The following is a 16,246-nucleotide window of genomic DNA, read 5'->3' as shown; positions in this document are numbered from 1 at the left end:
AAAGGTTGGTTGTGATGCATATTGTGGCAGCAAGCGTTCATGTGTAACACTTTTCGGCAGGGTTTATATTCATCCATGTGGATTCTTCCCTCCCCCCCCCACCCCACCCCTCCTCAGAAGTGCAATATATCATGTTCAAGTTATATCACTGTTTATCATTCTTTTGTGTGTTGCAATATCTTTGAAGACTACGTATATGTGGTTCTCTTTTTTAATCGTGCACCGAGCAAGATGGACTTGTATTTGGGAGAAGCTGGTTTTATACTCGGTCTGGACATCTTGACTTGAGTTTCTGATGGTTTTCCCAAACTGCTATAAAGTAAGTGCTGGAATAGTTCCACTTATTAGCCCAAGGTCGACTTCCTGCCCTTTCCTTACCTAGTCCTATGCTATTTTGTTTATGTTTTATATATTTGTTTATTATTTAAGTATGGTATATGACATGTCCAACTTTGTTGTAGTGAATGGTGCAAGAACAAATAAACAAATAAAATAATAAATCAAATGTGAATACACAGAATATCAAACAAAATAAATGTTACATCTAGTGTATTGCATTTTCTGAGGTATGTTCTGAATGGCAATTATAGACAGTGTTTATTCTACAATTTTAATTTTCTTCGCATTTATATACTATCTATTTGTTCTAATGTATTTCTTGGTGTGTTTCATACCATTGTCAAAATGATCCATGGACAAACTAATGGATAGAAATAAATAGCGCATAATGCTTCTTTTTCTAAATTTTACAGTGAAAGTGTCTTCCCTGTGACAATGTAAATCACAAACTTTGCACCAAGTTGGACAATAAGTTACAAAAATATTGTCCTCTAGAGGGTATAATTTCTAAACGCTTGAGATCACACTATCACATGAAACTTCAATAACTAAAGTATATTAATTTAATATCAATTATATGCATACGTTGATTAAAAATTCTGTGAGCTGTCAACAATCTTGGGCGTTTTATTATACTACCAGTAATGACAGTTCATTATTTAGTTGACAACGCTTATGTTTTAAGCCTGAATATTTGGAACTGGACAATCAATACTAGCAAGATTTAATGGATGACAAATTAAAAAAATGAGGGTTGGTATACAAAAACTTTACAAATTAAACAGCTCTATTGACATGTCATGAAAATGCTGTAACTACTACTTACACTTTATCAGCCGCTAATATTGCAAATAAATGGACATTCAAAGCTAATGAACATTTGAATAAAATACACTTCACATATTTTAAATAAAAGCAGTATGTCATTTAGACTGGTTGACAAAAACACACCTTGGTTCATTTGATTTGAAGAATTTCCTTGGGGTTCCGCCATATTGAAATTTTTGATTACTGTCCTCAGCAAAAATAAATACGAAATTTCCGCCACTTTAAGACACTTTCTCTCGTACTTTCAATAAAAGAAAGTGCTCACCCCCAATAATAAAAACCATCTGTTATAGGTATATAACAACAACTCCTATCCAAGCTAGGACCTTAGCGAGAGAATATCTTCGCGCACCTGCTTTCCACTTATAAAGTTTACTAACACATTTATCTCACTGTTCGAAGAACTCGCACAGAACTACGTTTTATTAAACTTTCACTCATTGTTAACGTTTTTTTAACTGTAGATGTGTAGTTTATCTTCACCACCCTTTCAGTGCGTAATGCAGAATTCATTGATTAACAGGCATCACAAATACCTTTGCAGAAATGTTTACATGCTGTGGCGTTTTGTCTGTGCCATTAAGATCCTTGAAATGCAGCAAAGAGTTTAGCTGTGACGCGTAGAGTAATGTCTGGATGGTGAAGTTTGTTTTTAATTTGAGCGAGTGTATATTTTCGTATGAATACTACGAAGGTTGGAGATTAAACAGACGAATATGCTATTGTGTAAAGTGTTCGAAACGTGTGCTGGAACAATAAATGTCACTAACAACAGTGTCAGGTATCTTTGTCTGATATATTTATTGGCAAGAGAAGCAACATAAATTACGAATAATAATAATAACAATCAGTGTCGTTCCATATTTTCATAATCTCCAGCACTTTGTGCACATATCTGTACTCTGTGAATTTTTTCTAGAGCCATCTTTCCACAAGCGCAAATGAACTCTTCTCTAAACTGCCTAATCGTTTCCTCAAAGTAGCGCGAATGATTTTCACTCACACTGGCTGACATCCTCCTACTCGTCATTGTACACAATCACTCCAATGCTTGAAGACATCCAGTGGTTTATATAGCTTTTTTGTATTTTGGGGGAAACAAATTTTATACCATTAACACTTCGGAGCCGAAGAACGCCTCGGCTGAAGTGAAATAGTAAACTGCCACGATCAGAAATCCTGGCATGTGGGAGAAGAGATTCCTCAAAGCAATCTATAAACGTTTCCATATACACCCATACGTTTGAAGTATGACTGTATGAAGCCTCGCCAGCACAGCATGGCTTGTTGCAGTGCGTGTTCTATCCAAAGCTTCTGAATATGAACATCTCTTTAGATATATTACATAGGAAAGGAGCAAGGTACCAGCAGCTGACTGTCTGCAGCTCGTGGGCTGGTGGTTACTGCAAAAGTCTGGATATGGGACCCCAGGTTCGATACCTGTCCAATTTGAAGATTTTCTTCACTTAGTGACTTGATACTTGTGTTGTCCTAATCATTTCGTCCCATCTTCTTCTTCAAAATAGGGAGACTTGCACCAAGTGGCCAAACAACCTCAGACATGTCTTCCAGCCAGTTATGCCATACACTCATTTCGTTTTTATCAGCATCTGACGTTTGTGTAATGATAGATGTTGTAAACTTGTTGCACATATATTCAGGGCACTTCATACCACATCTATTGATTACAGTTAGGCAAGTTGTCCAGGGTTATGGATCAGCAGAGCAGCAAATTATATATTTAGCTTTTTCTGTGTTCTGGTTGTAGCATATCTCTTAAAATTCCACATATGTTTTTCTATTTGAGAGGTTTACTGTAACTGTGAAGTGTAGATTCAGGCAGTCTATAGCACAGTTGTCATTCAGTTGTTTGTTTTGGGAAACCAGCAACCATTCGTTCCACCATAGTCAGTCAGGTTCTAGCTGTCACCTAATATGCATCAGCAGAACAGCTAGTTATGTATTTAGCTTTTTCTGTATTTTCTTCATAGTTTAATTTTTAAATTCTATGTATGTTTTTGATTCAGGCAGTCAGTAGCACATAAGTCATTACTTTTGAACAGCCAGTACACAACTCAGTAAAGAGTCAGCCTCTATTGGTGACACCTCAGGAGGATAGCAAGTTGCATATTTAGGTTTCTCTGAGTGATTTTGTAGTTTACTTCTGCTGCAATGGATAGGATGTGTGCAGACGCAGGAAGAGCTGCCCGCAGTTCACGGACAATTGAATGCACTTTTGTCTATGACCACCTGTCTTCAGGGTGCTGCCTCGGGATGTAGCAGTGGTGCAGAATTTGGTGCATTGCTTAGGACATCTCATGTGTCATTTGTTTCACCCTGCTGAGCCACCTCATAGTGTGCCCGACACAGATCTTCCCCTGGCACGTGGGAGGAATGATTTGACAGTTGGCTCATGTCAGCATCATTGATGCCAGTCACTGGGGTTGTGAGGGCATCCTCAGCTCATATGGACAGCTGGCACTAGTGGATCTGCATTATTAGGCGGAGAATTGCAGGACTCCCCTCCTTGATTGGTCAGTGGAGCATTAATACTTGTGGTTACACATGGTCTCCCACTCCCGGAAGTACTCTGATGAACACTCACTAGTTGACTCACAGATAGCAAAATCACATAATCAGATTGCATTAAGAATAAAGACAAATCGACTTGTCAAAATTTTTGGAACAGAGAGCTGGCTGAAACTCGAAATAGGGTGCTTTGAAATATTTAGCAAGTCATGTAGCCTAATGTAAATCAGAAAGAAAGTTCAGATGCCATAGGAGGAGTAGTGTCCATTGCAGTCAACAAAAATGTTGTCTCTGTTGAGGCTGAATCTTAATATGGCTGTGAAGTTATCTGGACACGAGTAACAGGTCTAGATTTTTTTTTTTTTTTTTCCAGTCACCTGTTTCCACTGACAGCTTTAAATTAGGCATTCAACCACAGACTATGGGCACTAATGTGGAATTAACCAGATCATGCAATATTATTAGTTGGAGGCAACTTTAGCCTACTAAGTATAGACTGGGAAGTCTGTGGATTCATTGCATTTAGTACAGACAGGTAGTCTTGTGAAGTGTTTTTGAATACATTTTCCGAAAAATGCTTTGAGCAGCTAGTCTGAGAGACCACATGCAATGGAAATATTTTAGACCTTGTAGCTGCAAATAGCACCTGCAATTTAAAACGCCTCCTAACAATGGGGGTGCTCACCACTTATCAACTACTTTCAGTCATGAACATATTTGGATGCTATGGTATGAATTTAAGGGCATGATACCTCTTATTCAAGGAATGGGATGTATCACTACATATCCCTCCACTAAGAGAAAGATGTTGTGACAAAACATTCCAACTTTAATTAATCAGTCTGAAGGAAATGCTCCCTTATCCAGTCAAGAAACTTAGCATTTGGGGGAAGGTTTAGTCAGTACACTAGATCATAAATTAAATGTTTCTAAAAACGTAATTCATACTCAAATGCTTCAACAATGCGAACTTGTACGTAATGAAATTCAAGAATATATCAGGGAAATTCATACTGATGAAGATAGTTTGTGAGAATTTGCAATAACTGAGTGTAAACTTGTAAAGGATCAGGTCTCAGATGTGCAAAATTGTATTGCCCTGCTGTGTGTCGGCCCTGTACAGCAGCAGAGTTACGTCGTCATCAGGATGCCGGCAGCCGACTCAGCGCCGCTCGGTGTGAGCCGCAGGCCGCCAGCTGTGTGCTTCTCGCCGGCGTTGCTAAGATCGTGACAACAACAAGCACCCACGATCCGGCATCCAAATCTGTGGCCCTCACCTCGGTATGCCTCTGGCGTGTGTTGGAAGCCAGACTGCCCGCAGTAGCGAGCCATGGAGTGGCCTGCCACTGGCTGGCTACAAACCCTGCGTTGGCCTCAGAGGGTCGAACCAGTGACCCACCGTGAGCTGGAATGCTGTCGCCCCATCTGCTGCTGCGTGTAGCTGGTGGTGTTACACGCCCCGCCATCCAGGAGAGCTGCCACACTTGAATGAATCCCGTTAGAAGCCTGCACCTATTTATACGCGGTTGTGTGCCTCTGTTTTGCCGTATGCATCACATACTCATAACATGCTAGGTTGGCCAGTGGGTCCCTTCTGCCTGTGATTTGCGACATGCAAAACCGCTGTGTTTACTCTTTTCAGCGGATCTATGGCCCTGTGGCCTCCATTCTGCGTCACAACCGCTGGTAGCATAACTTACTGTCAACAGGCCTGTGCCTGGCTGCAACTTGTGTGCTCTGAAATATTGCACCAAAACTGACTTTTCCTATCCCAAATGGTAGTGCTGCTACAACATCACAGACTACTAATGACTTCACATGCCCAACCAAGGTGTCATATGTCACGTGCTTCAGTTAGTTCTTCGAAGTTACCTCACACAATTCAAAATTTTCGCAGTGCACACATAAACAGACTTCTCTAGATGGGTGTGGAACTACCCAATTTGGCAATAGTGCATAAAATTTTGATCTTCCAATATGTGAAGTTGTATAGTTGCTCTTATAAATTGCAAAAGTTTCTTTAATACTGCGAGTCATTGGCATCTTCACTTTCACAACTTTTTGACCTTCAACTGTTACAGTTATAGTGTCTTTTTTGTTGGCACTCTGGCGAGAACAGTCCCATTTATCTTCCAGATAAAAATTACTGCACTATTTGAACTTGAGCTCCTTTTCACTGTAGGCTGCACAGTATTCAAGAGATGAATTAATATTTGTGAAAAATTCCTGGCAAGAGGTACAAGAGTGCTTTGTTTCATTTTCTTCTGAAGATGGAATTTCTACTTTGAAGAGTGTGGTCAGTTTTGCTGTAGTGTATTCATCCATACCTTTAGTAATCTCTCTGCACTTTCGTGATGCATAGAGCTTATGACTTGACTTCACTGACCATGATTTCCTAACAGTACTAACACCTACCTCTGTAGTTGACTGATTGATGCAAAATCTCCATCATCTGCACCTTGGGAGGCTTCACCTTGTTAAGATACTGTCATTGTTGTTATTTTGTGAGAACACTTAGAACACAAAAAGTCGTCACTGGAAGCATCTTCACTTTGAAACAGAGATTGCAAATGAAAACACTTATTCCTAACCTGAACGAAGTCTGTTATTTTGTTTGTCATATATAGCACTCTTTTATGGATATGCAAATAGTCAGCACACTTCACTGTCCTGTCGCCCCAGTCAGAAGACATTTCAAGCAGTCCTTTTCACAAAACACACTGCAACTGTGTCAGCTGGCAAATTCCCCACAAAAACACAGAACTCAGTAGATGGTCTCAGCTTTCTTAGGAGCCTCTTCAGTAAACAAATTAGTACTTAACAGCTACAATTCAGAAATCTGCAATGGGAAACTACAACGAAGTGTAAGAAATATCTGTAGCAATGAAAGTGAAAAGAAATAACTGCAACTGAGAAAGTGATAAGAAATAACTGCAACAAAGACAATAGAAATAAACATTGCAACAAAGAAATTAGTAAGAAACAACTTCAGTGAAGTCATAGATTTCCCCTGAAAGTTAAAAAAATGATTTTTTAAAATAAAACTTGTTCAACGTAAAAGTGGAAGCTCTACTTTACAGAGAATATAGTACTACATAGTACTAATCAACGGAGAAAAGAAATGTAACTTTTCTGGATTGACATTTTTTTCTGTAAATTATAAAAAAAAAATCAAGAGGCGACAGTAAAAAAAAATTGACAGATATGTCCAAATGGAGGATACCATTGTAATCATAAAGCAATTATCTTTCTAATTAAAAATACTCTAACAAATATCTAGAATTGATACAGAGATACAGCATTTTAAAATTTATAACATTCAAGACTATGAAGGTAACTCCCCTGTCTGAAGTGATACAGATTATGCCCCTTCAGTAAACCTTTCTGATATTTAAATCTATATTCATTGTTAACAAATGTGTCTTCTTCAGAAACACTTTTCCTGACATTGCAAGTCTATTTTTTATATTCCCTCTATTTTGGCCATCACCAGTTATTTTACTGCCCAAATAGCAAAACCTGTCTACTGCCTTTAGTGTGTCTTGCTCTGATCTGATTCTCTTAGCATCATCTGATTTTCCTCCTTTTCAAGACACAATTCATTCCATTCAGCTGCTCTTCAAATTTCTTTGCGGTCTCCAACAGAATTACAATGTCATCAGAAAATTTCAAAGTTTTTATTTCTTCTCCCTGATATTTAATTCATACACAAATTTTTCTTTGGTTTCTTCTATTACTTGCTCAATGTACAGATTGAATAACATCAGGCATAGACTACAATCCTGTCTCACTTTCTACTCAACCACTGCTTCCCTTTTATGGCTTTCGACTCCTATAATTGCCGTCTAGATCCTGTACAAGATGTAGGTAGCCTTTCACACCATATAATTTACCCCAGCTACCTTCAGAGTTTCAAAGAGTGTATTCCAGTCAACATTGTCAAAAGCTTTCCTTAAATTTACAAGTGCTGTAACACACATTTGCTTTTCCTTAACCTATTGCCTTGCATGTTCCTACATTTCCTTATAATTGAAACTGATCTTCCCTGAGGTCAGCTTTACTTTCAGGGTTTCTCTTCAAAATGACATATGTATGATAATCTGTACAATGTTTGGGTCTTGTGCAATAAATAATTGAAAGTGTTCCTGGACACCCTGTATATGTCATGTGTTGATTATTAGGAAGGTAAACAGACAAGACTGCCTTTTCAGCATTCTGAATTGAGAGCAAAAAGTATTCTTGAATTGGTACAATCTGACTTGTGTGGATCAATGCAAACAATGCCACTTGGAGGTACTAGACAGTTTCTGACACAACTAGATGATAATTCAATATAAATATTTTTGTATACACTTAGTGAAAGTACCTGAAATTATCAGAGACTTCAAGAAGGTGGTGGGAAAACAGATTGGTAGTAAAATTTTTATATTGTGTGTTGACAAAGAGAAGGATATGTGAACAAATAGCACATGTAGCAAAAATATTTAATAATCATTTCTTAAATATAATAGAAAGCGCAGGGACAAACAGCTCAAGAGAAAATCACGGTAGTATGTGGAAAAAATAACTCTCATAGAATTCAATCATATGGACTATCACCTACTTCTCCTTTTGAAATTAAGAAAATTATACATTCTCTTAAAAATGAAAGCATATCTAGGTTTTACAGTGTTTCCAAAAGACTGCTAAAGATTTCTTCCCGTATAATACACCCAGTCTTGTGGGAAATATGTTATGCATCACGGACTCAAGACAGTTTTTCCAGGGAGACTGATGGTATATATCAGTTAAGAATCAGTTGTTAAGAACCTCTGTAAAAAAGGTGATAAAAGAGATGTCAATAAATACCAACTTGTTTCACTGCTTATGTCATTTTCCTAAATTTTTGAGAAGGTTATATGTTCTAGAATAATATGTCACCTTAGCAACAATGATAACCTCAACAAATCTCACTTTGGGCTTCAGAAGGGTTGCTCACCTGAGAATGCTTTTTACGTGTTCACTCACCAAATTTTGCAAGCATTAAACAATAATATAGCACCAGTTGGTATTTTCTGTGATTTTTCTAAGGCATTTGACAATGTGAATCATAGTACTCTCCTAGATAAATTGAAGTTTTATGGGATTGATGCTCTAGCCAACCGATGAATAATGCAATATCTAACCAAAAGAATGCAGAAAGTTTTATTTAGTAATTCAGCCAATATAATCTGGGAACATAATTCTGACTGGGGAGAAATCACGTCTGAGTTTCCCAAGGCTCAATCTTTGGACCACTGTCATTCCTCATATATGTAAATGATCTTCCAACTAATATACAAAAACAGAGTTAGTTCTTTTTGCGAATGACACTAGCACCAAACATACATACAGAAACAATGTTCTTAAAAGTATGATTGAGTTGTTTTTCATGAATTATGTCACCCTCAATTTTAAAACAACACAACATATTCAGTTCTGTACATCTGGGAGTACTACACCAATGATAGGTTAACACATGGTGAGGCATTAAAAAATAGGATGGAAATTTAAAAATTCTTACATGTCCATATTGATGAGAATTTAAACTGGAAAAAGTGCAGTTTCCAACTTCTAAAACATCTTAGTTCAGCCACATTTACACTTACAATCATTGCAAATCTTGGGCGTAGACATATCAGTAAGATGACATATTTTGCATATTTTCATTCATTAATGTCATATATTATGTTCTGGAGTAACTAATCTTTAAGAAAGAAAGTATGCATTGCCCAGAAACATGCTGTAACAATAATATGTGGCACTAGCCTGCAGCCATTTTGTAGACATCTGTTTAAGGAGTTGAGCATTCTGTCTACTGCTTCACAGTATATTTATTCCTCTAGAGAGAATTTTTGTATGGTGCGAAAAGTGGCAATTGGCACTAAACAAAGAAAAGTGCGAGGTCATCCACATGGGTACCAAGAGAAATTCAATAAATTTTGGGTATACGATAAATCTCACAAATCTAAGGGCTGTCAATTCAACTAAATACCTAGGAATTACAATTATGAGCAACTTAAATTGGAAAGACCACATTTTTAATATTGTGGTGAAGGCGAAACAAAGGCTGCGCTTTGTTGGCAGAACACTTAGAAGATGCGACAAACCCACTAAAGAGAGAGCCTACATTACACTTGTCCGTCCTCTGCTGGAATATTACTTTGCGGTGTGGGATCCTTACCAGGTAAGATTGACCGAGGACATTGAAAAAGTGCAAAGAAGGGCAGCTCGTTTCATGTTATCGTGCAATAGGTGTGAAGTGTCACTGATATGATACGCGAGTTGGGGTGGCAGTTACTGAAACAAAGGCGGGTTTCTTTGCGGCGAGATCTATTTACGAAATTTCAATCACCAACTTTCTCTTCCAAATGCGAAAATATTTTGTTGTGACACCCACCTACATAGGGAGAAAAGATCATCACAATAAAATAAGAGAAATCAGAGCTCGAACGGAAAGATTTAGTTGTTGCTTTTTCCCATGCGCCATTCAAGAGTGGAATGGTAGAGAAGTAGTATGAAAATGATTCAGTGAACCCTCTGTGAGGCACTTAAGTGTGAATTGCAGAGTAACCATGTAGGTGTAGATGAAGTCTGTTGCAAATAACCTACTACAGTTCAAAATGAACAATGATGCACATAATTACGATAACAGAAGGAAAATGACATTCATTACTCCACATTAAGGTTGTGTTAAGCACAAAAAGGGGTACTTGATGCTGCAACAAAAATTTTTGATCACTTACCCAGTGATATAAAATGTCTGACAGACAGCAGGCTAAAATTTGAAAACAAACTGAAAAAGTTTCTGCTTGGCACCTCTTTGTATTCTGTAGCAGAATTCCTACTATGGTAATGTGTAAAAGGTGGTGGGTAGAAATTACAAATTCACATATTTACATTAAAATAAAATTTTAATAAAAGCCTTAGAAAGATTCAGTATTTAGCCACATTTCCAAATTAATTAGCAGTGTGTATGTAAAATGACTTGTTCCGCATTATTATCATTTATCGTGCAGAATGATCCATGTAACATGAAACTAAGTTGGAACTATCAAACTTTTTAAAGAATGAAGAAATAAGATATCCAACAACTGTACTTTACACACAGAAACAAAATGGAGTGACAGAGATGTAAAAAAAATTATTATTAGAAAAGGCCCGATACTTATTGTGTGATGCAGGAATACCAAAAAGATGTATTGGTAGGGAGAAGCAGTCTCTGCAGCAAACAGAAAGTTTGTGAAAACCTTAAAAGGGATGACACCAGAGTTAGTCAATTATTTGTGTGTTCCATGGACCATTATTGCGACTTCTCGGTGGGATTTGGAGTGAGTAGGATTTTCAATTACATTACGCTTTGTTCGTGAAAAATAAGGCAACGTGCTGACCATTTATATGCAAGCAGTCTGCTTGTGTCTTTGTATGTGCGGGTGGATATGTGTGTGTGTGCGAGTGTATACCTGTCCTTTTTTCCCCCTAAGGTAAGTCTTTCCGCTCCCGGGATTAGAATGACTCCTTACCCTCTCCCTTAAAACCCACATCCTTTTGTCTTTCCCTCTCCTTCCCTCTTTCCTGATGAAGCAACCATTGGTTGCGAAAGCTTGAATTTTGTGTGTTTGTTTGTGTATCTATCGACATGCCAGCGCTTTCGATTGGTAAGTCACATCATCTTTGTTTTTAGATATATTTTTCCCTCATGGCATTCAAGCTTTCGCAACCAACGGTTGCTTCATCAGAAAAGAGGGAAGGAGAGGGAAAGACAAAAGGATGTGGGTTTTAAGGGAGAGGGTAAGGAGTCATTCTAATCCCGGGAGCGAAAAGACTTACCTTAGGGGAAAAAAAGGACAGGTTTACACTCGCACACACACACACACATATCCACCCGCACATACACAGACACAAGCAGACATTTGTAAAGGCAAAGAGTTTGGGCAGAGATGTCAGTCGAGGCGGAAGTACAAAGGCAAAGATGTTGTTGAATGACAGGTGAGGTATGAGCGGCGGCAACTTGATATTAGCGGAGGTTGAGGCCTGGTGGGTAACGAGAAGAGAGGATATACTGAAGGGCTAGTTCCCATCTCCGGAGTTCTGACAGGTTGGTGTTAGTGGGAAGTATCCAGATAACCCGGATGGTGTAACGCTGTGCCAATATGTGCTGGCCGTGCACCAAGGCATGTTTAGCCACAGGGTGATCCTCATTACCAACAAACATGGTCTGCCTGTGTCCATTCATGTGAATGGACAGTTTGTTGCTGGTCATTCCCACATAGAATGCGTCACAGTGTAGGCAGGTCAGTTGGTAAATCACGTGGGTGCTTTCACACGTGGCTCTGCCTTTGATCGTGTACACCTTCCGGGTTACAGGACTGGAGTAGGTGGTGGTGGGAGGGTGCATGAGACAGGTTTTACACCGGGGGCAGTTACAAGGGTAGGAGCCAGAGGGTAGGGAAGGTGGTTTGAGGATTTCATAGGGATGAACCAAGAGGTCACGAAGGTTAGGTGGACGGCGGAAAGACACTCTTGGTGGAGTGGGGAGGATTTCATGAAGGATGGATCTCATTTCAGGGCAGGATTTGAGGAAGTCGTATCCCTGCTGGAGAGCCACATTCAGAGTCTGATCCAGTCCTGGAAAGTATCCTGTCACAAGTGGGGCACTTTTGGGGTTCTTCTGTGGGAGGTTCTGGGTTTGAGGGGATGAGGAAGTGGCTCTGGTAATTTGCTTCTGTACCAGGTCGGGAGGGTAGTTGCGGGATGCGAAAGCTGTTTTCAGGTTGTTGGTGTAATGGTTCAGGGATTCCGGACTGGAGCAGATTCGTTTGCCACGAAGACCTAGGCTGTAGGGAAGAGACCGTTTGATGTGGAATGGGTGGCAGCTGTCATAATGGAGGTACTGTTGCTTGTTGGTGGGTTTGATGTGGACGGCCGTGTGAAGCTGGCCATTGGACAGATGGAGGTCAACGTTAAGGAAAGTGGCATGGGATTTGGAGTAGGACCAGGTGAATCTGATGGAACCAAAGGAGTTGAGGTTGGAGAGGAAATTCTGGAGTTCTTCTTCACTGTGAGTCCAGATCATGAAGATGTCATCAATAAATCTGTACCAAACTTTGGGTTGGCAGGCCTGGGTAACCAAGAAGGCTTTCTCTAAGCGACCCATAAATAGGTTAGGGTACGAGGGGGCCATCCTGGTACCCATGGCTGTTCCCTTTAATTGTTGGTATGTCTGGCCTTCGAAAGTGAAGAAGTTGTGAGTCAGGATGAAGCTGGCTAAGGTAATGAGGAAAGAGGTTTTCGGTAGGGTGGCAGGTGATCAGCGTGAAAGGAAGTGCTCCATCGCAGTGAGGCCCCGGACGTGTGGAATATTTGTGTATAAGGAAGTGGCATCAATGGTTACAAGGATGGTTTCCGGGGCTAACAGATTGGGTAAGGATTCCAGGCGTTCGAGAAAGTGGTTGGTATTTTTGATGAAGGATGGGAGACTGCATGTAATGGGTTGAAGGTGTTGATCTACGTAGGCAGAGATACGTTCTGTGGGAGCTTGGTAACCAGCTACAATGGGGCGGCCGGGATGATTGGGTTTGTGAATTTTAGGAAGAAGGTAGAAGGTAGGGATGCAGGGTGTCGGTGGGGTCAGGAGGTTGATGGAGTCAGGTGAAAGGTTTTGTAGGGGGCCTAAGGTTCTGAGGATTCCTTGAAGCTCCGCCTGGACATCAGGAATGGGATTACCTTGGCAAACTTTGTATGTAGTGTTGTCTGAAAGCTGATGCAGTCCCTTAGCCAAATACTCCCGACGATCAAGTACCACGGTTGTGGAACCCTTGTCCACCGGAAGAATGACGATGGATCGGTCAGCCTTCAGATCACGGATAGCCTGGGCTTCAGCAGTGGTGATGTTGGGAGTAGGATTAAGGTTTTTTAAGAAGGATTGAGAGGCAAAGCTGGAAGTGAGAAATTCCTGGAAGGTTTGGAGAGGGTGATTTTGAGGAAGAGGAGGTGGGTCCCGCTGTGACGGAGGATGGAACTGTTCCAGGCAGGGTTCAATTTGGATAGTGTCTTGGGGAGCTGGATCATTAGGAGTAGGATTAGGATCATTTTTCTTCATGGCAAAGTGATAGTTCCAGCAGAGAGTACGAGTGTAGGACAGTAAATCTTTGACGAGGGCTGTTTGGTTGAATCTGGGAGTAGGGCTGAAGGTGAGGCCTTTGGATTGGACAGAGGTTTCGGATTGGGAGAGAGGTTTGGAGGAAAGGTTAACTACTGAATTAGGGTGTTGTGGTTCCAGATTGTATTGATTAGAATTTTGAGGTTTTGGGGGGGAATGGAGCTGGAAGTGGGAGATTGAGTAGATGGGAGAGACTGGGTCTGTGTGCAATGAGAGGAGGTTGAGGTTTGCTGGAAAGGTTGTGAAGGGTGAGTGAGTTGCCTTTCCGGAGGTGGGAAACCAGGAGATTGGATAGTTTTTTGAGGTGGAGGGTGGCATGCTGTTCTAATTTGCGGTTGGCCTGTAGGAGGATGCTCTGAACAGCCGGTGTGGATGTGGGAGAGGAAAGATTGAGGACTTTATTAAGGATAGGAGTTGACGGGTGTGTTCATTGGCTGAGTTGATGTGTAGGTGAAGGATTAGGTGGGTGAGGGCAATGGAGTGTTCAGTTTGGAACTGGTTTAGGGACTGACGGAAAGAAGGGTTACAACCCGAGATGGGAACTTTAAATAAGTGTGAGGCCTTTGGGGGTAATGCCAAATGTCAGACAATCCTTAGTAAATAAAATGTGGGAGTGTAATCTGGCTAGGGCGAAGGTATGAAGATGATGAGACTTACCAAAGAAAAGCGCTGGCAGGTCGATAGACACACAAACAAACACAAACATACACACAAAATTCAAGCTTTCGCAACAAACGGTTGCTTCGTCAGGAAAGAGGGAAGGAGAGGGAAAGACGAAAGGATGTGGGTTTTAAGGGAGAGGGTAATTTCCTCGAACACATGTTCATTTTCTCAGAATGAGTTATTTTCTCTGATGTGACCATTAGACACCAGGTTTTTTTTCTGTGTTTTAGCTTTCTGAAAACCTTTGAATTTCTTGACTTCTAGTCTGAATTTGTCTTTGTTAGTAAGATCCTCATATCTTCTAAGTCCTTTTTCTTGTCTTGCCAATGATTTATTGCATTGTTTATACTTAACTATTTTCAGTCTCTCTCCATGTCTCTTAAACAAACAAACACACACACACTTACACTTTTAGAAACTCTTTTACAGAGTGTAGGTTGTCAAGTAAATATGATTTCAGTTTGTATTTGAACTTAATTTTACTAGCTAAATAATTAATATTAAATAATTTAGGAGTAAAGGAGACCACTCGCCGAACTGCAGAAGCATTGAGCTGGGTTTGATGACTGTGAATGCCAGAGGGAGGTGTGGCAGGGGTGCGGGCTAGGCATGTGGTGCACAGGCACCAGAGTAAGTGGGGAGCATTTTTTGGTGAAGGTAACATAGAGGTGTGAATTGGGAGGGGATGATATAGGAGAGGAAGGAGAAACTGTTGGATGGAGAGTGCGGAGACAGAGGGTTAGCAAAGACTGAGACCAGGAGGATTACAAGAGTAAAGGATGTGTTGCAAGGATAACTTCAGTCAGTGGAGTTCAGAAGATCTGGTCGTGCAAAGAAGGATCCAGATGGCTCAGGTTGTGAAGCAGCCATTGAAATCAAGCATGTTGTGCTCAGCTGCATGTTGTGCCACTGGATGGTCAGTTTTGTTTTTGGCCACAGATTGACTGCTTTCAGACATGTCCCTGCCTCTGTGAGGTAGGATAATTCTATGTCTGGACTGGAGTAGGAAGTCCTGGCTGGGTGGAATGGGCATGTCTTGCACCTGGATCTCCGACAAGGAAATGATCTCTGTGACAAGGGGTTGAGAGTGGCCTGATGAGGCCTGAAGTGCAGTTAGCTTTCCAATTCATCCAAAGGTGTTCAGTTGGGTTCGATTCGGAGCACTCAGCAGGCCAGGCCACTTGAAGAATGTTATTGTGTACATATCATCACTTCATAGACATTTGTTCATGCCAGTATACATTGTCTACAAACTGTTGCTCATTTTACTAAGGTCTGAAGCTCCTCTTGATGTTCTTCCATGTTAGCGATTTAAAATTGGGTTGTTTTGAAAATCAGCCTTATGCAAACACAATTTGTTTATTTTTATATTTACCCAGACGTGTTTCCACACTTATGTGTCATCTTCTCTGCGTCAAATTCTTATTTCTTTAAAGTACAATATGAGATTTATAATAATTTAACTGTTGTAGACCTAAGAATTACGATATGTGCAGTTTGCTTTGTTTTGTTTAGACACTCACCTTTAATTACATCGCTAAATGAAATGCATTATTATACACCAGTTTTTTGTGCTCTTTTTTTGTCGTTTTCTTGACAACATGTCACCTGCAAATTAGGCATGAAGAAAATTAATGCATATTTATCAAGAACTGTTTCGTGGTTAGAGGTTATGTGTGTTTCTGTACTTACATTTTTCATCGTGTT

The 16,246-nt window shown here is 40.1% G+C and overlaps 2 protein-coding genes across 6 annotated transcripts in view; one reads left to right on the top strand and one right to left on the bottom strand.

Annotated features, from left to right (window-relative positions):
• The window catches only part of LOC124777540 (dual specificity mitogen-activated protein kinase kinase 4-like), a 135,342-nt gene extending 133,605 nt beyond the window's left edge, over nucleotides 1-1,737 (bottom strand). For all 4 annotated transcript variants that reach the window (XM_047252996.1, XM_047252993.1, XM_047252995.1 and 1 more), the window contains exon 1: nucleotides 1,291-1,737. In XM_047252996.1, coding sequence (XP_047108952.1) covers nucleotides 1,291-1,333 — 43 coding nt within the window. In that variant the 5' untranslated portion in view covers nucleotides 1,334-1,737. The remainder of the gene's footprint in view (nucleotides 1-1,290) is intronic.
• A 13-nt stretch (nucleotides 1,738-1,750) lies between these two features.
• LOC124777542 (28S ribosomal protein S7, mitochondrial) overlaps nucleotides 1,751-16,246 on the top strand; it is an 84,437-nt gene continuing 69,941 nt past the window's right edge. Inside the window, exon 1 of one of the 2 annotated variants that reach the window (XM_047252999.1) lies at nucleotides 1,751-1,948. In XM_047252999.1, the coding sequence (XP_047108955.1) occupies nucleotides 1,884-1,948 (65 nt within the window). In that variant the 5' untranslated portion in view covers nucleotides 1,751-1,883. The remainder of the gene's footprint in view (nucleotides 1,949-16,246) is intronic. The other variant, XM_047252998.1, reaches the window with a different exon arrangement.

Source organism: Schistocerca piceifrons, chromosome 2, assembly GCF_021461385.2.
Source record: "Schistocerca piceifrons isolate TAMUIC-IGC-003096 chromosome 2, iqSchPice1.1, whole genome shotgun sequence".
NCBI classification, from domain to species: Eukaryota; Metazoa; Arthropoda; class Insecta; order Orthoptera; family Acrididae; genus Schistocerca; species Schistocerca piceifrons.
The sequence above is the reverse complement of the archived record's forward strand: the minus strand, read 5'-3'. Positions and strand labels throughout refer to the sequence as shown.